The 21,697-nt window shown below is 43.5% G+C and overlaps 1 protein-coding gene across 9 annotated transcripts in view; it reads right to left on the minus strand.

The window, feature by feature from the left end:
- LOC147371235 (frizzled-3-like) overlaps nt 1–21,697 on the minus strand; it is a 53,286-nt gene that overhangs the window by 18,137 nt on the left and 13,452 nt on the right. For 2 of the 9 annotated variants that reach the window (XM_086398666.1, XM_086398664.1), the window contains exon 3: nt 12,522–14,190. The exons of 3 other annotated variants lie outside the window; for them this stretch is intronic. In XM_086398666.1, the coding sequence (XP_086254792.1) occupies nt 12,522–12,524 (3 nt within the window). In that variant the 5' untranslated portion in view covers nt 12,525–14,190. Of the gene's footprint in view, nt 1–3,759; nt 3,901–12,521; nt 14,191–20,619; nt 20,717–21,697 lie in introns of those variants that run through there. 4 more of the 9 variants (XM_086398668.1, XM_086398665.1, XR_015163371.1 and 1 more) reach the window with 3 other exon arrangements.

The following is a 21,697-nucleotide window of genomic DNA, read 5'->3' on the forward strand; positions in this document are numbered from 1 at the left end:
CAGTTTTATAAATGGTATAAATGGACAACCACCCAAAGGGATGAGATTAAAACACCATGAGAATTTCCGCAGTGAAGATAGATTTTGACCAAAGCATCATGCTGCCAGCCAGGTGCTGCCTTTCCTTTCTACCATCAGAAGGCTCTTCAGTATCCAGACAGGCAAACATCAATTAAGAAAGAACCCTTTGCCCTTTGCTGTTGGCAAAGGAAGTGGTGATCCCAGAATGCCAAGCCTCTGCTCTCACCAGGATGACGAGGTCTGGGGTGACAGTCAGGCTACTGCAGCTTAAAGTGAGCAGAATCAATTCCATATTTAACCCCGTTTCTCCTTTGACATTTCTCTGGCAAAATTGGTCTTCAAAGCACAAGGATTTAGAAAATGAGAAGCATTTTCCAGAGACAAAGAAAAAGAAGAAGAAACCAAGAGCTATAAACAAGGGGAACAAAGAAGCTATTATCAGTATCCTTTCCGTGTCTAAGTGGCCTTTCATTCCTGGGTGTCAGGGTAACAAATCCACCCCACAAGTGAGGTCAATTATCCCCTCTTGCAGTGAAAGGATGAAAGTCACAATATGATTCAAAACTCTTGCTTAGAAAAGTGGAAAATCAAGTTTTGCCACATAAGAATCCTCAATAATCATTTTCTTTCTTTTGGATCTCAGTGTCAGAGCTAGAGCTCAGTGCTGGGCTCTGGAGTCGTGATTCATTCCCGTTACCTCTGGTCCCAATGACAGCAACAGGCAGAGTATTTGCAGGTATCAGGTTCAGGCTGGGGATGAAGAGACCCCTAGGTGTGTTACCATGTCTCTGTAGCTCTGCTCTCCAGCAAATGAGATACAGAATGGGGCTTAGTCTCTGCCTCTACCCTGATAAGCTGTACATGAAAACCTAGATCCACCTGCAGTTCAGTTTTTTCATCAGAGAAATGGTGTGGGTCTGTTAGTTGCTCAGTCATGTCTGACTCTGTTACCTCATAGACTGTAGCCCATCAGGCTTCTCTGTCCATGTTCTTCAGGCAAGAATACTAGAGTGGGTTGCCATTTCCTTCTCCAGGGGATCTTCCCTACCCTGGGGTCGAACCTGAGTCTCCCACGTTGCAGGCAGATTCTTTACCTCTGAGCCACCAGTAAAGGTCATTAAAAATTGATATTATCTTTTGATATTGATATTCTGGAAGCCTCCCCAACTGCTCAATTCAACGAGCTTTCCTTAACCTGTATTTACATATATATGCTGTAAGATCCAGAAGTGTGTGTGTGTGTATGTTTGTATAACTGGGGATAGTGGAAGGTGATGGGAATAGATGGTAACATGGTCCTACTCCCATATTTCCAACATGGTAAAATGATCAGGGTCAATAAGGACTTTGGTCAGCCTAGGTCATCATACATACAAAGAAAAAGCCAGTGGATCAAGAAAAGAAGTCTGCATGGTCTTAGGAGAAGAGAATGTGCACAGAAGAAGACAAAAAGGAAGGTAAGAATTAGTTGCTCAATCGTATCCAGCTCTTTGTGACCCTATGGACTGTAGCCTGCCAGGCTCCTCTGTCCATGGAATTCTCCAGGCAAGAATATTGGAGTGGTTGCCATTTCCTCCTTCAGGGGATCTTCCAGAGCCAGGGATTGAACCCAGGTCTCCTGCATTGAAGGCAGATTCTTTACCACCTGAGCCACCAGGGAAGCAGAGGAAGACAAACTCAGTAACAATTTTAAAAACAGCACTAGGCGATTCTCCCTACAGCCCAATGGCTCCCCAAATTGGTATTTTCAGCCCTGACCTCTGCCTGGAACTCTAGATGAAGACTTAAATGGTTTCACAGGCATCTCAAATGAACTTGCTTAGAAGAGAGTTCTTGACTCTACCTTCCCACATCCAGACCAGCTCCTCTTTCAAGCACCCCATCTCAGAAATGGGCAACACAATCCACTTGGTTACTTAAGCCAAAAATCTAGGGATGTTCCCAGGTCTCTTTCTTTCATCTTCCTCAGGGTCTTCGATGCTACATTCACAATGCACCTTAATCCATTCTCTTCTCCACATCTCTACAACTCCACCACCATCAAGTCTGGGCCACCATGAATTTCTGTTTTACCATTGTCATATCCACCCTGATCCCAGACTTGCAAAAGAGTTGGATGTGACTGAGTGACCTTTTTTTTTTTTGGATTTTTATTTATTTTTTTTTAATTTTTTTTAATGTTTGCAAAGCTTTTTTTTTTAAAAGCTTTTAATTTTATTTTTAAACTTTACATAATTGTATTAGTTTTACCAAATATCAAAATGAATCCATCACAGGTATACATGTGTTCCCCATCCTGAACCCTCCTCCCTCCTCCTTCCCCATACCATCCCTCTGGGTCGTCCCAGTGCACTAGCCCCAAGCATCCAGTATCGTGCATCGAACCTGGACTGGCATCTCGTTTCATACATGATATTTTACACGTTTCAATGCCATTCTCCCAAATCTTCCCACCTATGTGTGTGCATGTGTTAGTCACTCAGTCACATCCAACTCTTTTGCAACCCTATGGACTGTAGCCCATCAGGCTCCTCTGTCCATGGGATTTCCATCCAAGAATTCTGGAGTGGATTGCATGCCCTCCTCCAGGGGATCTTCCCAACCCAGGGATCAAATTTGCACTGCAGGCAAATTCTTTACCATCTGAGCCAATATAGACCAGATCAAAGTATCCCTAAGCTTAAAGTTTTCCAATGATTTCCCACTGCACTCGGAAAAAAGTTCCAAATTCCTTCTTTTGAGTCAGAAAAGCCTCAATGATCCCCCCTACCCCCCACTGTCTTTCCAACTCATCCCACAACTCTCTGTTCATTCACTGGGCTCAGGACAAGTTAGTCTTGTCTCTGTTCCTCAAATGTTCCAAGGTTAGTCCTGGGCTGGGGCCTTTGCATCAGCCTGCAATGTGTCCCCTCATATCTTGGCAGGGCGGGGGCCTCTGGTACTCTGAGTGATGTCACCAGCTCAGATGAACCATGCCAGAAGACCACCCATTCACTCACTATTATGGAGACTTATTGTAATTCACTGTGTAGCTCATGTTACTTGTTGATAGATTTCTTGTTTATCTCTTTGTTTACTGCCTGTCCTGCTCTGTGAAAAGAGAATCTCTGTGAGACAGCAGGGATCTTTCAATCCTCCCTGTTTCCTGTTCTGGCATGTGGAAGTCATGCAACAAATACTTGTTGTTTGAATTGAAAAAGGAATGAACTCCAGACCACCAAAAGTGAACTAAAGAGCCTTATCTTGGAGGAGCATTCATTTCAACTGAATCCCAAGACTGTCCCACAAAAATCTGCTGAAGTTCAGAAGTGCACCAACCAGGTCAAAGGGAATGAGGAGAGACTGGGTAAGCCCAGCAGAAAATCCTGAATCCTTTTCTAAAGGATCCCAATTGTCTGGACTTCCAAAGGCCTCAAGATCCCCTGGAGAAGGAAAGGGCAACCCACTCCAGTATTCTTGCCTGAAGAATCCCATGAACAGAGGAGCCTGGTGGGCTACAGTCCATGGGGTCTCAAAGAGTTGGACACGACTGAGAGACTAAACAGCAGCAGTGACTCATGAATTATCACAAATTCCAGAGCAGAAAACAAGCTGTGCTCTCCTCCTTTCCCCCACGTTCTAATTTAGCTGCATCTTCTTGGGCTTGTGCCAGGATGGCAGACAATGAGTGCTGTTAGCATATAATTTGGGGAGATGTGAAAAGCAAGCAGACAGCCTGGCAGATGGAAGCACACCCACCTTGCAAGGGGAACAGATTTGGACCTTCCTTCTGCAGTTTCCTCTGCTGTGGGTATAGAAGATGAGCACAGGCTCTGAGAAAGATGGTGGAGTTAGCAGTTTCTCTAGGACTCTTTTCCCTGGATTTCCCCCTCACCTTCCACCTCATAGGCAAGGAAAACTTAAGGTGCTAACACCAAGGCTTTAATTTCTACCCACTTAAGTCATTCCAGGCACGTGATGCAGGAACCATTATGCCTCTTTTCTTTCCCTTTTCTCTTCATCACTTTTCCACCCTCTTTTCCTCAGGTCAAGCTCTGTGCCCTCTCCCACTGTATTTTCCTTATCTTCCTACTTCTTTTTCTACCCCATCCCTCTGTGTGATCCCCTCTCTCCTCCCAGTCTTCCCACTTATGTCTTTCCTCTTATCATATGGGGAAAAGATCCAACTATTTTCTACAACATTCTGGATTATTTTGTTTTTAAAAGGAATTTGGAAAAAGCCTAGATTTTGTTTTATGAAACACCTTTCCCATTAATTTAGACGCATATTTACGTGATCACCCAGAAACTGGCTTTTTAACTAGCTGTCACTCTAATAAAAGTTAAAAAGCAAGGCCTGTTGTAATTCTAGTATGGCGGGCTTGCTATTTTTCCTCCTGGTGAAACAATTTCCAGTAACGTTGTTATTAAGGACTAAAAAGATTTACCCAAAGTAAAGGTCACATAAAATTGTCAAATGACCTCCACGGACAGACACGACAACAAAGTGCCTAGCGGTGGAAAAGCAGTTACAGGAGGTTTCCTTCATTGCTACCTTATGATCCTCAGAGAAAAGAGTGGGCGCGGGTGAGCATGGAGGAAGGAGGGCGGGGAGAAAGAAAAAGACTGGAGAAATGAAAGAGATGCGGGTGGAGACCAGGCTGGGTAGAGCTGCGCGGTGGGTGTGGACAGGACTGGAGTGCAGGCAGGAGTGAAGGGCGCCCACTGGAGGCAGCCAGCCGCTCTGCCTTTTCTGCGCGGTCCCAAACCTTCAGCTCTCTCTAACCTTGCATACCACCTCAGCAAACCAGATCAGATCAGATCAGTCTCTCAGTCATGTCCAACTCTTTGCGACTCTATGAATCGCAGGACGCCAGGCCTCCCTGTCCATCACCAACTCCTGGAGTTCACTCAGACTCATGTCCATCGAGTCAGTGATGCTATCCAGTCATCTCATCCTCTGTCGTCCCCTTCTCCTCCTGCCCCCAATCCGTCCCAGCATCAGAGTCTTTTCCAATGAGTCAACTCTTCGCATGAGGTGGCCAAAGTACTGGAGTTTCAGCTTTAGCATCATTCCTTCCAAAGAAATCCCAGGGCTGATCTCCTTGCAGTCTAAGGGACTCTCAAGAGTCTTCTCCAACACCACAGTTCCAAAGCATCAATTCTTCGGCGCTCAGCCTTCTTCACAGTCCAACTCTCACATCCATACATGACCACAGGAAAAACCATAGCCTTGACTAGATGAACCTTTGTTGGCAAAGTAATGTCTCTGCTTTTGAATATGCTATCTAGGTTGGTCATAACTTTCCTTCCAAGGAGTAAGCGTCTTTTAATTTCATGGCTGCAGTCACCATCTGTAGTGATTTTGAAGCCCAGAAAAATAAAATCTGACACTGTTTGCCATGAGTTAATCACTGCTTTCTCCACATTCCAGAAGGACGGCTAGGAGCCAGGGGTTATAACTCCACTTCACCCCCAGAAGCCTATCGACTATTTCTTACAGCTTTTTATTATATTCTCCCTAAGAGAAAGTGTGGGGCGGGGGTGGGGGTGGGAGTAGAATTAACATTCTCCACGTTACTACATTCCAGCAAGGATGGAGAGTCCTTAGGGAGTGATGTCTGGGCAACTACAGCTGACCGCACCTTTGATTCAGCTTTGCAGGGAGTTACTGTGGGATATTTCAGAAAATTCATCATAGGAACATGAAAAAATCATGCCGTTTAACCTGATTCTCAAGTTCTTGATTCTTGAAAACTAGGGCTAATATGAACCGTGAACTTCCTGATGTTCAAGCTGGTTTTAGAAAAGGTAGAGGAAACAGACATCAAATTGCCAACATCCGCTGGATCATGGAAAAAGCAAGACAGTTCCAGAAAAACATCTATTTCTGCTTTATTGACTATGCCAAAGCCCTTGACTGTGTGGATCACAATAAACTGTGGAAAATTCTTCAAGAGATGGGAATACCAGACCAGCTGATCTGCCTCTTGAGAAATTTGTATGCAGGTCAGGAAGCAACAGTTACAACTGGATATGGAACAACAGACTGGTTCCAAATAGGAAAAGGAGTACGTCAAGGCTGTATAGTCACCCTGCTTATTTAACTTCTATGCAGAGTACATCATGAGAAACGCTGGGCTGGAAGAAGCACAAGCTGGAATCAAGATTGCTGGGAGAAATATCAATAACCTCAGATATGCAGATGACACCACCCTTATGGCAGAAAGTGAAGAGGAACTCAAAAGCCTCTTGATGAAAGTGAAAGTGGAGAGTGAAAAAGTTGGCTTAAAGCTCAACATTCAGAAAACAAAGATCATGGCATCTGGTCCCATCACTTCATGGGAAATAGATGGGGAAACAGTGTCAGACTTTATTTTTCTGGGCTCCAAAATCACTGCAGATGGTGACTGCAGCCATGAAATTAAAAGACGCTTACTCCTTGGAAGGAAAGTTATGGCCAACCTAGATAGCATATTCAAAAGCAGAGACATTACTTTGCCAACAAAGGTCCATCTAGTCAAGGCTATGGTTTTACCTGTGGTCATATATGGATGTGAGAGTTGGACTGTGAAGAAGGCTGAGCGCCCAAGAATTGATGCTTTGGAACTGTGGTGTTGGAGAAGACTCTTGAGAGTCCCTTGGACTGCAAGGAGATCCAACCAGTCCATTCTGAAGGAGATCAGCCCTGGGATTTCTTTGGAAAAAATGATGCTAAAGCTGAAACTCCAGTACTTTGGCCACCTCATGCGAAGAGTTGACTCATTGGAAAAGACTCTGATGCTGGGAGGGACTGGGGGCAGGAGGAGAAGGGGACGACAGAGGATGAGATGGCTGGATGGCATCACTGACTCCATGGACGTGAGTCTGGGTGAACTCCGGGAGTTGGTGATGGACAGGGAGGCCTGGCGTGCTGTGATTCATGGGGTTGCAAAGAGTCGGACATGACTGAGCGACTGAACTGAACTGAGGGCTAATACTACTACCTACCACCCAGAGCTGTTTTGAAGGTTAAATGAGAGGCCGCGAGTGGCATACAGTAGGTGCTCAGTAATTGTTGGTTCCCACTCCCATCTCACACCACCTCATCCCATGTCCCTTAAAAAAGATGAGATGGTAAGTTCATTTCTTCCCACTGCTTGGCCTGCAATCAATATAAACTGCCCGTACATGGTTCCTTCCTGGCGCCTCCGTAACTGCGTATTTTACTAGGTTCCTGACAGTTCGGTGCAGCTGCTTTGACGTAGGAGCATTTTGACAACAGCCTCTAACACCATCATTGTCTTTCACCTTCAGAAGCATCTCCTCCCTTGGCCCCTGAGGCTCCCATGGATGCTACCCTTCTCCCATCCCCAGATGGATCTCAGTTTTGCACATTACATAGGAACAGGATGAACACCCGGGGAACAACAATGATTTTACATCGGACACTGTAGAATTCTGCGGAGGGAGGAACCGCCCTTTGCACTTTTGTGTAGAGCAGTCTCATGGTTAAAGAACGTGGATATCTGTGATGAAACCTTCCACCTGAAGTGTCTAATGCTGACCTTTGCCCCAGGCTTCTTACCTTGGGGTGTCATCTGGGGCTGGTCCAAGGAAGGTACTCTGGAATTAAGCTCCACAAATTCCACCTTATCTTCCAACTTAATTTTTAACTCCAAACAGATAAGCATGGCTCTTATGTTTTTATTCTAGAGTTCTACCAAGAGATAAAGAGTTCCAAGAAAAAGGTACTTTAGGGGTTTTGAAGCAGGGATAGTCACTAGGTCATATTCAACTCTTTGTCACACCATGGACCCACTAGGCTTCTCTGTCCATGGGGTTTCCCAGGCAAGAATACTGGAGTAGGTTGCCATTTCCTTCTGGGATAATGAGAAATGAAGTTTCTAAAGTCTGAAAATGGAGACTCATTTTTGCAAGAGATTCTCTGTCAGTTGATTTTCTTTCTCTTCTTGAATGTTATACAGGTATAAAAGAACACTTTCCAGATGAGTAAACTTTACCATTTAAAAATTAATGCAGTGTCTAACTCTAAATGTATTTCAAGATGCATTTCAGATTTTTTACATTACCATAATGGTAGCATTATGCCAGCAAAATACTGGAATATTAATATATCAAAACATTGAAACATCAGAAGGTGGGATTGCCGTCTATACTCTTTAAGGACAAAGATCCACTCTATCTAATGGTTGAGGAGTCTTGTATTGATCCGATGACAGAGTCAGACCCTTCCCTGTTCCCTCTGCCTCTTTCTCTATGAAGCCCCCCATCGGGATAGACCACCAAGCTGCTGAAAGCAATGCTGTCCATGGATTCAAATTCTATTAAATGATTAGATTTCTTGCCTTTGGAGGTGCCTTCCTCATCTAACGCAACATGCAACCTAAAACTCTGACACTAGGGGGGCGTGATTGCCCTCCCGATGTCTGATTAGACCGCGGGCAGGAAGCTATGCTCTCATTCACAGCTGAGGGCTCACAGTGGATAGAATGAACCGTCACAGATGACTTTTAAAAAAAGTAGCCATTGAAACATGTATAATATCATGTATGAAACGAGTTGCCAGTCCAGGTTCAATGCACGATACTGGATGCTTGGGGCTGGTGCACTGGGATGACCCAGAGGGATGGTATGGGGAGGGAGGAGGGAGGAGGGTTCAGGATGGGGAACACATGTATACCTGTGGTGGATTCATTTCAATATTTGGCAAAACTAATACAATATTGTAAAGTTTAAAAATAAAATAAAATTAAAAATAAATAAATAAATAGAAGAATCTAAAAAAAAAAGTAGCCAACAATTATCCCTCGTGAATTTTTTTTTTTTTTTAGAGAAAAATATCCAGTTCAGTGGCTTTTAAAATTAAGAACATAACTAAGGAAATTAAACCTTCATTTACTGAACATTCTCCAATATGTGACAATTATTAGTATTCACTTTTTATTATACTTTATTTTCAGGAAAAAACAAAAGATGGTATGGGGCCATAAGCCAAAGACAGAAGGAGAAAGAGAGAAGGTAGGACAGAAGAAGGGCTTTCCAGACTGCACTAGTGGTAAAGAACCTGCCTACCAAAGCAGGGGACATAAGAGACAGGGATTTGATCCCTGCGTCAGGAACATCCCCTGAAGGAGGGCATGGCAACCCACTTCAGTATTCTTGCCTGGAGTATCCCATGGACAGAGGAGCCTGGCGGGCTACAGTCCATGGGGCCTCAAAGAGTCAGACATGACTGAGTAACTTAGCACATGAGCACATGAGAGGAGAAATGGGAGAGACATGGATCAGGGAGGAAGAGTCAGAACAGAGCAGGAGTCAGAATCCTAAGTGGGCAGCGAGAGTGTCAGAGAAAAGGGAGGAAAAAAAAGGGAGGAAAAGTTTAGAACGATTTTTCATTTTTCTCAGTCCACTTTGACAATGTGAACACTGTGGGCTTTTCCCCATAAAATAGACATATTCTTGTATATTCAAGGGAACCATGAACCATAGGTTCAGAACTCCTGGTTTAATGGAGTTCCCTGGAGGCCGAGTGGTTAGGATTCTGGGTTTCACTGCCATATCCCACTTTCAATCCCTGCTGAGGGAATTAAGACCCCACAAGCTGAGTGGTGCAGCCAAAAAAGAGCTCCTGGTTTAAACAAGACTGTTGTTACTTAGTCACTCAGTTGTGTCCAACTCTTTTGTGATCCCATGGGCTGTAGTCCACCAGGTTTCTCTATCCATGAGATTTTCCAGACAAAAATACCAGTGTGGGCCATTTCCTTCCAGGGATCTTCCCAACCCAGGGATCAAACCCAAGTCTCCTGCTTGGCAGGTGGATTCTTTAACACTGAGCCAGCAGGGAAGCCTTAAACAGAGCTACAGAGGAGCAAAAGCAAAGAAAAAGATGCCATGAGGCAGAAACATGGAGAAATGGGCAAAAAGAGCCTCAAGGAAAGAAAGGAAGATGGGCATTCCCCTCCCCACCCCAGCTTCTCTCTCATCTAAACACGCCCCACGTTCAAAGGGAGCACCGTGGTCTTAAGACTTGATGATAGGAGCCATTCTAGAATGACATCAGATGGGAGCCACCCCCCTGAGCAGTGTTACCTTAGCAAATCACTCGCCTCTCAAGACCTAGTGAAGGGACTCCCACAGATGAAAATGGACATTTTGGAATCGATACAAGTTTAGCCCAGAAGCTGTCCAGGGGCCAGTAGGAGTCCTGGGTGCCATGGATGGAGAACTGGAGTCAAGGCTGCAGGAAAAGGAGCTAAGGCTTCTCTCCTTTCCAGTCCCTGTGGGCTACAGAACCGGGGGCCAGGATGAAGTGAACCTTCCTCTTCCAGGGAGGGAAGAACCTCCCCTTACGCCTTTGTACAGAGCTGTCTCATGATTAAAGAAGGTTGTTTATGTTGAAACCATCACCCTGAAGTGTTGGCTGTGGCTGGTCCAGGAAGGCACTTTGGAGTTGAGCTCCACAAATTCCACCCTGTTTCCCGACTTAATTTTTAACTCCAAATATGTTTGGCTCTAGGGGCTTTATTTGAGAGTTCTACCAAGAGACAAAGAAAAAGGTACTATAGGATTTTGAAACAAGGACAATATGAGAAATTAAGTTTCTGGATTAGGCCAGCCCTTTTACAGGAATAGCGATACTGACGTGATATTCTTTAACCTCATGTTGTTTTCTTAGGGGTTATGTTTCTGAAGCATCTGGGGGCTGGAGTAGGGTGGGACAGGAATTGCTCAAAATAGAGGCTTTGTTTTAGATTACTTGGAGCAGACAATGTCCCTATTCAAGGGATCTAGGTGGGCTGGGCAAGGGGTAATGGATGGAGGAAGAAAGGAATAGACCAAGTGTGAAAATTCTCTGCCAAACAGCTTCCTTCCAGCTAATCTAACTCTTCAAAGAGAAGGGTGAACTAAAGTGTTGCTTTGATGATCTTTCCACTTTTTTTTCCACAGAGGTGAACACTGTGGAAGCCGCAGGGTCTCTGTTCCTTTGCAATCAAGAGAGAAGGCCCTGGGCCAAACATGAATAACGAGCACCTCCCCTCCAGTCGGTCAACAAGCAATGCTCATTAGGAAAGGTGACTCAGAATGGCCCTGTCCCTCCCTGGAGCAACGCTGCACCCACGAGGCTGGCTGGCAGGTGTCCACACTTCCCACATGCCCACCCCACAGCACAGGCAAGCTGCTGCAGAGCCAAGGATTCAGGGACAAAGGGGAAAGGGAAAAAAACCTCAAGAAGTATTTGAAACAACTCATCATCACCTGCTTATTTGTGCCTTCTGTGATACAGAAGATGTGCTTGCTGCCTAATGGGTTCAAGAATCTATGATGTGTAGGAATGTATTTCTAAGTGTGGTCCTCAGGCCACAGGCATCAGAATCAAGTGTGCTTCCAGATTCAGATTCCTGGGCCCCACCTCAGACCTACTAAGTCTACATCTCTGAGGGGCTACAAAATTGATGCTTTCAATTTGTGGTGCCGGAGAAGACTCTTGAGTCCCTTGGGCTGCAAGGAGATCAAACCAGTCAATCCTAAAGGAAATCAACCCTGAATATTCATTGGAAGGACTGATGCTGAAGCTGAAGCTCCAATACTTTGGCCACCTGATGCAAAGAACTGACTCATTATAAAAGACCCTGATCTGGGAAAGATTGAAGGCAGGAGAAGGGGGCAGCAGAGGATGAGATGGTTGGATGGCATCAACAAATAGTGGACATGAATTTGAGCCAACTCCGGGAGATAGTGAAGGACAGGGGAGCCTGGCGTGCTGCATCCATGAAGTTGTAAACAGACACAACTTAGTGACTTAACAACAACAAGGCTGCTGGGTGGGGCAGGTCTTGGTGAGAAAACGGTGGTCTCCAGGATGGCTCACACCAGTGAGTGCTCCCCACAGCTACTGCCACCAGTGGCCTTTTCCCCATGGTGAGCCACAGGCCCTGCCCCACCACCTGAGAGGAGACCCTCCAATACTAGAAGATCCTGCCATCACGAGCCGAACTTTCTGGGCCATTAAGAGCTTGCCCCAGTGCCTCAGCTGGGCCTGCAGCAGCATCTTCCCCAAGGTAAGTTCATAAGGATGGAGCCATGCCTCAAGCCACTTCATCCCCCCTCACAAGAGGATCAACTAGCATCTTTCCACAGAGAAAATCATAGGACGTAGGGGTGAGGGTGAAGCACCCATCTGGACCAGAGACTGATAAGGACCACATTCAAAGGTAGAAGGAGCAATTACAGTCTGACCACGTTGTTGCTCCCCCAGGCTGGCATAGCACTGCCTGAAGAGCCTCCCCCCATCCCTGCCCCCCACCTAGTTTCTCTGGCAGGCAAAAACAGAACCCCAAATGGACACCCAGCTTTCCCAGCATTGTGTAACGTGCTTTTAGGGAGGTCTGTTTTGGTCTTGCCTCAAAGAAATTACTTGGGGGAGTGGCAGGGCTCCACCATCAAGGATCAAATAGACACAGGGTGCCAGGCTTGCAGGAACCTGCTTACGGCCCTCTGTGAACCACATTCCCACTTACCATGTGTAGGAGCAGACATCCCAGCCAGTGGCTTTGCTGGGGGTCCCATCTGGCCAGGGAATACGGTTGTTTGGCAGTTCCATCTGACCTGAGTCTCCGGTCAACGGGCCCCACCAGCTCATTCTTCTGCCTCACTTCAGCAGGAAAGCAAATAACTCAGCCTCGGTTCCTGCCCATCCAGGGAATCTGACTGGAGGACGCTGGGCAGCGGCAGAGTGCACCCTGTGGTGCTGGGTGATCTGGGACCCAAAGTGACATATTTCCAAAGAAGACAGTCAGACGGCCAACAGGTACCTGAACAGATGTTCAACGTCACTAATCATCAAGGAAGTGCACATCAATGGTCCCCTTCCATTATCTGATGTCACTGTCTTCATATGGAGCCTCCAGATCACTGGTTTAGTATAAAACAAGGTAACGCAGAAGGAGCCAGATGGGTGAGATGTCCAGAGCGAGGTGTGGAGAGACAGCAGGGAGCTTCCACACCCCTCCACGCATGCCACTCTAAGGTAGTGGGCCCCAGGCTGAGAGCTGGAGTCTGTCCCCCCGTGGATAGAGACTTTAAGATGAAGGTAATAGCAGGAGTGAGAAGGAGCTGAGCCTGCCTGAGTGAGAACAGGGATCTCACTCTGGAAGTCAAGGCGACCTTCCCAACTGCACACATACTGAAAGGCTCCTCCAGGGTCAGAAAGGGAGGGGGTGCCACCCCTTAGTAGGTGATGTTAGCCTACTCAGAAGCCTCTTTGCTAGAATCCATCTTGATCTCCTTGCAGTCCAAGGGACTCACAAGAGTCTTCTCCAACACCACAGTTCAAAAGCATCAATTCTTCAGCACTCAGCTTTCTTTATAGTCCAACTCTCACATCCATACATGACGGGAAAAACCATAGCTTTGACTAGATGGACCTTTGTTGGCAAAGTAATGTCTGCTTTTTAATACACTGTCTAGGTTTATCATAGCTTTTCTTCCAAGTAGCAAGCATCTTTTAATTTCATGGCTGAAGTCACCATCTGCAGTGATTCTGGAGCCTAAGAAAATAAAGTCTGTCACTTTTTCCACTGTTTCCACATCTATTTGCCATGAAGTGATGGGACCAGATGCCATGATCTTAGCTTTTTGAATGCTGAGTTTCAAGCCAGCTGTTTCACTCTCTTCTTTCATTTTCATCACGAGGTTTAGTTCCTCTTCACTTTCTGCCATAGGGGTGGTGTCATCTGCATATCTGAGGTTACTGATATTTCTCCCAGCAATGTTGATTTCAGCTGTGCTCCATCCAGCCCAGAATTTCTCATGATGTACTCTGCATAGAAGTTAAATAAGCAGGGTGACAATATACAGCCTAACGTACTCCTTTCCCAATCTGGATCCAGTCTGTTGTTCCATGTCCAGTTCTAACTGTTGCGTCTTGACCTGCACACAGGTTTCTCAGAAGACAGGTAAGATGCTCTGGTATTCCCATCTCTTTAAGAATTTTCCACACTTTGTTGTGATTCACATAGTCAAAGGCTATAGTGTAGACAATGAAGCAGAAGTAGATGTTTTTATGGAATTCTCTTGCTTTTTCTATGATCCAATACAGGTTGGCAATTTGATCTCTGGTTCCCCCACCTTTTATAAATCCAGCTTGAACATCTAGAAGTTCTCAGTTCATGTACTGTTGAAGCCTAGCTAGAAGAATTTTGAATATTACTTTGCTAGTATGTCAAATGAGTGCAATTGTACAGTATACCATTTGAGCATTCTTTGGCATTGTCTTTCTTTAGAACTGGAATGAAAACTGACCTTTTCCAGTCCTGTGGCCACTGCTGAGTTTTCCAAATTTGCTGGCATATTGATAGAATGATCTCTGTTCATTTCCAAGGCAAACCATTCAATATCACAGTAATCCAAGTCTATGTCCCAACCACTAATGCCAAAGAAGCTGAATGGTTCTATGAAGACCTACAAGACCTTCTAGAATTAACACCCAAAAAAGATGTCCTTATCATCATAGGTGACTGACATACAAAAGTAGGAAGTCAAGAGATACGTGGAGTAACAGGCAAGTTTGGTCTTGGAGTACAGATTGAAGCAGGGGAAAGGTTAATAGAGTTTTGCCAAGAGAATGCACTGGTCGTAGCAAACACCTTCTTCCAACAACACAAGATATGACTCTATATGTGGACATCACCAGATGGTTAATACCAAAATCAGATTGATAATATTCTTTGCAGCCAAAGATGGAGAAGCTCTATACAGTCAGCAGAAACAAGACCGGGAACTGACTGTGGCTCAGATCACGAACTCCTTATTGCAAAATTCAGACTTCAATTGAAGAAAGTGGGGAAAACCACTTGGTCATTCAGGTATGACCTAAACTAATCCCTTACGAAAATACAGTGGAAATGACAAGTAGATTCAAGGGATTAGATCTGATAGAGAGAGTGCCTGAAGAACTATGCACAGAGGTTCATAAAATTATACAGGCACTGATGAAGACCATCTCCAAGAAAAAGAAATAGAATAAGGCAAAATAGTCATCTGACAAGGCATTACAAATAGCTAAGAAAAGAACAGAAGCTAAAGGCAAAGGAGAAAAGGAAAGATATAACCCATCTGAATGCAGAGTTCCAAAGAATAGCAGGGAGAGATAAGAAAGCCTTCCTAAGTGAACAATGCAAAGAAATAGAGGAAAATAATAGAATGGGAAAGACTAGAGATCTCTTCAAGAAAATTAGAGACACCAAGGGAACATTTCACGCAAAGGTGGGCTCAATAAAGGACAGAAATGGTATGGACCTAACAAAACCAGACGATATTAAGGTGGCAAGAATATACAGAACTATGCAAAAAAGATCTTAATGACCCAGATAACCACAATGGCATGATCACTCACCTAGAGCCAGACATCCAGGAGTCCAAAGTCAAGTAGGCCTTAGGAAGCATCAGTACTAACAGAGCTAACGGAGGTGATGGAATTCCAGCTGAGCTATTTCAAATCCTAAAAGACGATGCTGTGAAAGTGCTGCACTCAATACGCCAGCAACTTTGGAAAACTCAGCAGTGGCCATCAGACTGGAAAAGGTCAGTTTTCCTTCCAATGCCAAAGAAAGGCAATGCCAAAGAATGCTCAAACTACAGTTGTCTTGCAGTTAGTAAATCAAGATACATTCCTGGCTCCTGACTTCCATTATTGCTGTAGAGAAATCAGCTTTCACTGTAATTGCCATCCCTTTGAGACTGAGCTTTCTCCTCTCTGGCTGTGTTGTTAAACAATCTTTTCCCCGTCTGGTATTCATCAGTTTTCCTATAAGATGTCTAAGTGCTGTTAAAAAAAAAAAAAAAGTGTTCGTCTTAGGATTCACTAGGCTCCATGGACCTAATGATTATTGTCTTTCAACAATTCTAGAGATTTCCTAGGAATTAATACTTCAAATATTTCTTTGTTCCCATTATTCTTTCTGGAATGTTGGTTAATCTCATTTAATGTTTTCTATCGCTTTCTATCTCTGTGCTGCCTTTGGGTAATTTCTTCAAATTGATCTTGTATTACTTATTTATTGCTGTATAATAAATTACCCACAAGTCTAGCTGCTGAAAGCAACATGTATTACTTCACAGAGTTTCTGGGGGACAGGAATCCAGGAATGACTTAGTTTGGTGGTTTTGGCTCAGTGTCTTTCACAAGGTGAAGGTCAAGTGACCCTGGGGCTGTCATCAACGGAGGGCGGGACCAGAGCTGGAGGGAAAGCTGCTTCCAGGTTGGCTCACTTCCATTCCTCCCCACAGGGGCCTCTCCCAGGACTGCTTGAGTAGTCTCTGGACAGACCAGCTGGCTTCCCCAAGCTGAGGTATGAGAGAGGGAAAGCAGCAGCAGGGAGCCACAGCATCCTTTATGACCCAGTCCCCAAATCACACACCTTCGGTTCCGCTTTATTCAGTTTCTTGGAAGCCAATCAAGGCGGCTGATCTATGCTTAAGGGAAGGAGAATGAAGCTCCACCTCCTGAAGAGGAGAATATCGAAGAATTCTAAACACTTAAAAATCACCACTCAGGGCTTCCCTGGCAGTCCAGTGGTTAAGAATCCACACTTACACTGCAGGAGTCAGAGGTTCCACCCTTGGTTGGGGAAGTAAGATCCCACATGCTGTGCAGCATAGCCAAAAAATAAATTTTGAAAAATCACCACATAAATTTCTCCATGGACAGGAGCCTGGTGGGCCACAGTCCATAGGGTTGCAAAGAGTCAGACTTGACTGAACGACTGAGCATGCGTATTTCAGTTCAGTAGTCTCTCATCAGTTGCGTTTAATCTGTTGCTTCTAATTTCAGTTACTAAAACATTCATATCTAGACATTCAGCTAGGCCTTTTTTCAAACCTGCCTAGTGATTTTTCACAGTATCATGTTATACATCTAATACCTTCTTTGATTTCTTTAAACATGTTAAATTGTTATTTTATATTGTGTGCTAACTCTAAAAATCTTCAGTCTTTGGAGAATAGACTCTCACTCCTGATGTCCTGTTCTTTAGTGTTTGTGTTGCTAGCTTTGACAATGAACTGCCCCTTTCTCTTGGAAATTTCTCTGTGGAAATTCCTTGGCACCTAAATCAAAGTTGTTGTTGTTGTTGCTCAGTCACTAAGTCATGTTCGACTGTTTGCAACCCCACAGACTGCAGCACACCAGGCTTCCCTGTCCTTCACCATCTTTTGGAGTTTGCTCAAATTCATGTCCATCAAATCAGTGGTGCCTTCCGACCAGCTCATCCTCTGTCACTCCCTTCTCCTCCTGCCCCCAGTCTTTCCCAACATTAGACTGCTTTCCTCCAAAGATGTACATTTGCTTCTGACAACTGCCTGGAGTAACAAGCAATCCAGGACACCTTGAGTTATATTCTTGGCTTAAGGTACAGGTAGCATGCAGCATATATTTGGACCAAAAAATGTATTGTGAGGGCCATTACACATTCTCAGGGAAATCCCACCATACTCCTGCCAACCAGTGCTAAACTCGGATTCAGATTTCTTTGATGTCTCGTTCCATGTGACTTTATTTTCTTCCACCTCTTTTACATTGAAGGTATAACCCATTGAAGTCCCAGCTTTCTGCAGAGATTTATCAGTCTCCAATTGATATTGTGACCTTAAGCTTAACTTCTTGCCCCCCAAATATGGTACTGTCTCTAGGGTTCAGCAAAAAACTCAAGAGAAGCTGGTGTTGGTGTTACCTTATCACCAGTGTTTCTTGCTTTCACTTTTTTTTTTTTTTCACTTTGTTTTTAACCTTTGTTAAGATCATGCCAGTTTAGCAATACCATCACAAAGATGATTTTTGACTGTTTACATTGGGAGGGTCATTGAAAGTATTTAATCTTCCAACTGCTAAAAATGCAAGTTCCCAATTCACTCTCCAGTCCACTCCAGGCTGCCTCCCCTCCCACTCCATTTGTTGTTGGTGGTGGTGGTTTTTTGTTTTTGCCACATCACGCTAGTCCCTTGACCAGGAATTGGAACTGGGCCCCTGGCAGTGAAAACACGAGTCCCAACCACTGGATGGTCAGGGAATTCCCCTTAAGTTGTTCTTTTCAGTATCCTCCACGTTGTCCAATAAAATGGTCTTCCTTAGTCATCATCTTATTTGACCTTTAAGCATCATTTGACTGGTTTAAGGACTCCTTCCTTTATACACCATTTCTTTCCTGGCTTCTTCAACACATTCCCTGGATATTCCTGTATCACTGGCCTCTCCTTCTTAGTCTCCTTTCTTAACCTTTTGTCTTCTACACAGCTTCTCTCTATCCAGTCTTCCCAAGGTGATCTCCTATAACCTGACGGCTTTATATCCTACCTATACCCAGCTGCTTACTTGGCATCTTCACTTGGGTAATGCTCACTTTAAACCTGTTCAAAACAGAACTCTTGGTTTTCCTCTCCAGCATCTATTCTTCCTCCAGTTTTCTCCACCACAGTGAATGGCCCTGACTCCACCTTGCGGCTCTAACCAAAGAACTAGGAGTCATTTTTCATCCACCCCCTTCCTCTAACTATCACATCCAGTATGTCAATCTTACTGATTCTATTTTTATCTTGAAGTATTTATTTATAAAATTTTATTTATTTTTAACACAAAAAGCATTTTTTATTGGGATACAGACAATTAACAATGTTGTGATAGTTTCAAGCGAACAGTGAAGGGATTCAGTCATACATATACATGTATCCATTCTCCCCCAAACCCCCCTCCCATCTAGGCTGGTACATAACATTGAGCAGAGTTCCATGCACTATACAGTAGGTCCTTGTTGGTTATAAATATAGCAGTGTGTGCATGACATTCCCAAAGTCCTTAACTATCCCTTCCCTCTGGCAACCATGAGTTCATTTTCTAAGTCTGTGGTACTGACTCTACTTTTAAGACATTCTGAATTTTCCCATTCCTGTCCATCTCTACAACTGCCACCTGAGTCTAGTCATTATTATCTCTAACCTGTACTAATGCAATTGCTTTTCTATTGGCTTCCCGGTGTGCATTCTTTTCATAATCCATTTCCATAGAGCCAGCAGAATACTTTTTTAAAAAGGAAAATTACTCATGTTAATCCCTTAATTAAAATGCTTCAATGGCACACCTTTGCACTTTGAATAAAACCCGTATTGTTTACCAAGACCCTTAAGTCTTTCCCTACAGGACGCTTAGTTGTATCTCATAACACTTATTACTATCTGAAACTAATCTGTTAATGTCTTTACTTACTGTCTGCTTCCTCTCTTTAGACTCAAAATTTCCATTACAGAACTACAACAGGACAACTGTCTATTTGTTCCCTACAATAACCTCAGCAATTATTAGGTGATTAATAAATTCCTATTGATTCAATCTTTCATATTCTAATAGTTCTCTGAACACCCAGTCTTCATGGCAGAAGTAACTACTTCCACATTTGTGTTCAAATAACACTTTGAACACACCACCATTATAGTACTCAGGTGTCTACAAGCTTATCTCCTTACTAGAGTGTGAACTTTTCAGGAGTATAAATCATGACATTTTCTTCTTCAAATTAGAATTCTAGGCTCTTCTTCACTACCTGATAAGGTAGTGAATAAATGAATGAATGAATGCTAATAAACAGTCAGAGACTTAAAAAATCATTTTCTAAAATTACTTTCATCAACAGACAAGAAAAACAATATGAACATAACCTTTGGTTCTGGAAAAACAACTAAAACTGTGACAGCAAAAACAAGTCTCTAATTAAATATGTCATGCTTCTGCAAAAGAACTCCTAACAATGATTAGGACAGAAGAGAGGAAGAAAAGGACTTTCAGGTTAAATGACTTTTTTCTCCTCTGTATTTGCTCATCAATTTTAGATGTGCAGCAATGGCTCTAGAAACAAGCCAATTTCTGACAGTCATGTGGCCCACATAATTTTTGGAATTTTCAGAAATGCTTATCATCACATTGGAAATGAAAGAGACTTCTCTCCTTGTCTTTGTGCTAAGGGTTCATTTGGAATCTATTAAACTGATGACTGAGGTAATACCTGTGTCCTTGGGATTATTACCAATAGTGCCCCTAAATTGGCTCCACCAAAGCCCAATCTGTTGCCAGAGAACAATGTCCATTCTGCCCTTGTAGCCAGCAGGACATGTGGGAAATCAAAAGCCTGTACATAGACATTAGTGTATGGATCTTAGTCATCATACTCAGCAAACACTTTCCTAAAAAATCTGGTGCCAAACAATTCTTAAAATAAAAATGTACATGCTTCACTAATTCACTTAAGTGTTTAGATGCTTCTATTGTATTTATTATTGTTCAGTAGCTCATCTAATGTTACTTGATGAAAACCTTCCCTTAGCTCCTTAAGGCCTTAGTTTTGAGCTTAGAGATAGTGAAAAGGGCTCAACAAAATTTTTCAGCAGCAAAACAGGAGACAATCACTAATCGGTACCTTAGTAAAAACCTTTTATTATTTTCAAAATACTTTTGAGGGCCTGCTTAGTTTTTATTTTCTTTCTAATAAATGGATTTGTATATAACCCTCATTTGTGAATTTGTGTGCTGCACTGGAGTACTCAGAGACCAGGTGGTAAAGCTACATTCGTTACCTTTTTAATTCTTGGCACGCTGGAAAATCTCAACCTTCTCCCAATGCTCCTCTCATATTCTGCTCCTTATCTCCTTCCAACAAACTGGGTGGGTATGCTAGTGGAAGTGTGAGGTTGATAAAAACATACACTTGATTAGCAGATAAAAATAAAGAGCATTGTTTAACAAAGGAGGAAAGTACAATGGAGGAGAAGATAAAGGAGAAGTGGGAATAAAAAGAAAACTGGACAATAATGGTGAAAAAAACTGAAGGATAATATTGGAAGAAAGGCACCGGAGACTGATCGCGCTCTTATTAATCTCAGTACCTCCAACTTCTCCAAGCCACCTCAACAGTCTGTTTCATGGCAACAGGTCAGTTCTGTGCAATGTTTCTGATCTTTAATGGATTCCTTGGGCCATTTTCCATTCCTTGCTTGCTCATTGCCCACGCTTTGCAGATGTGCAAGTGGGAGGCTGAATATTTTAGTTTTCTACTGCTGCTCTAATAAATTACCCTCAATTTATGGGCTTAAGCAACACTTAAGCAACTTATCACCTTCTGTAAGTTAGAAGTCTGACATGGGTCTCATGGGGCTGAAATGAAGATGTCAGCAGCTCTTTTATGAAGACTTTAAAAGTGAAAGTCGCTCAGTAGTGTCCAACTCTTTGTGACTCCAAGGACTATATAACCCATGGGATTCTCTAGGCCAGAATACTGGAGTGGGTAGCCTTTTATGAAGACTTTAGAGGAGTGTTAATTTCCTTGCTCACTTTGCTCATTTTGGTTGTCAGCTGACTTCAAAATGGAATGGAAGGCCTTAGAGTAGTAAGCTTACTGTTACTGAAATCATTCAAGCAGAGGCTTATAAAAGATGGTTTTGGAGGATATTGGTACTGGGTTCGAAGTTGAACCTTATGATTTCTAAGGTCCCTTCCAACTAAAGAATGCATGATCTAGGCAAAAAACACTCTAGTACCAGTTTAAGTCTTAATCGGCTGTCCTGTGTACGGGAAAAAAAAAAAAAAAAAAAAACAACTGATTTGCTTATATGGGTAGGCTTCCTATTGGGGAAATTGATATAGGTACTTTAATGC

The sequence above is a fragment of the Bos grunniens genome, chromosome 5, assembly GCF_055505025.1.
Source record: "Bos grunniens cultivar Pamir isolate PY7600 chromosome 5, Bosgru_T2T1.0, whole genome shotgun sequence".
NCBI classification, from domain to species: domain Eukaryota; kingdom Metazoa; phylum Chordata; class Mammalia; order Artiodactyla; family Bovidae; genus Bos; species Bos grunniens.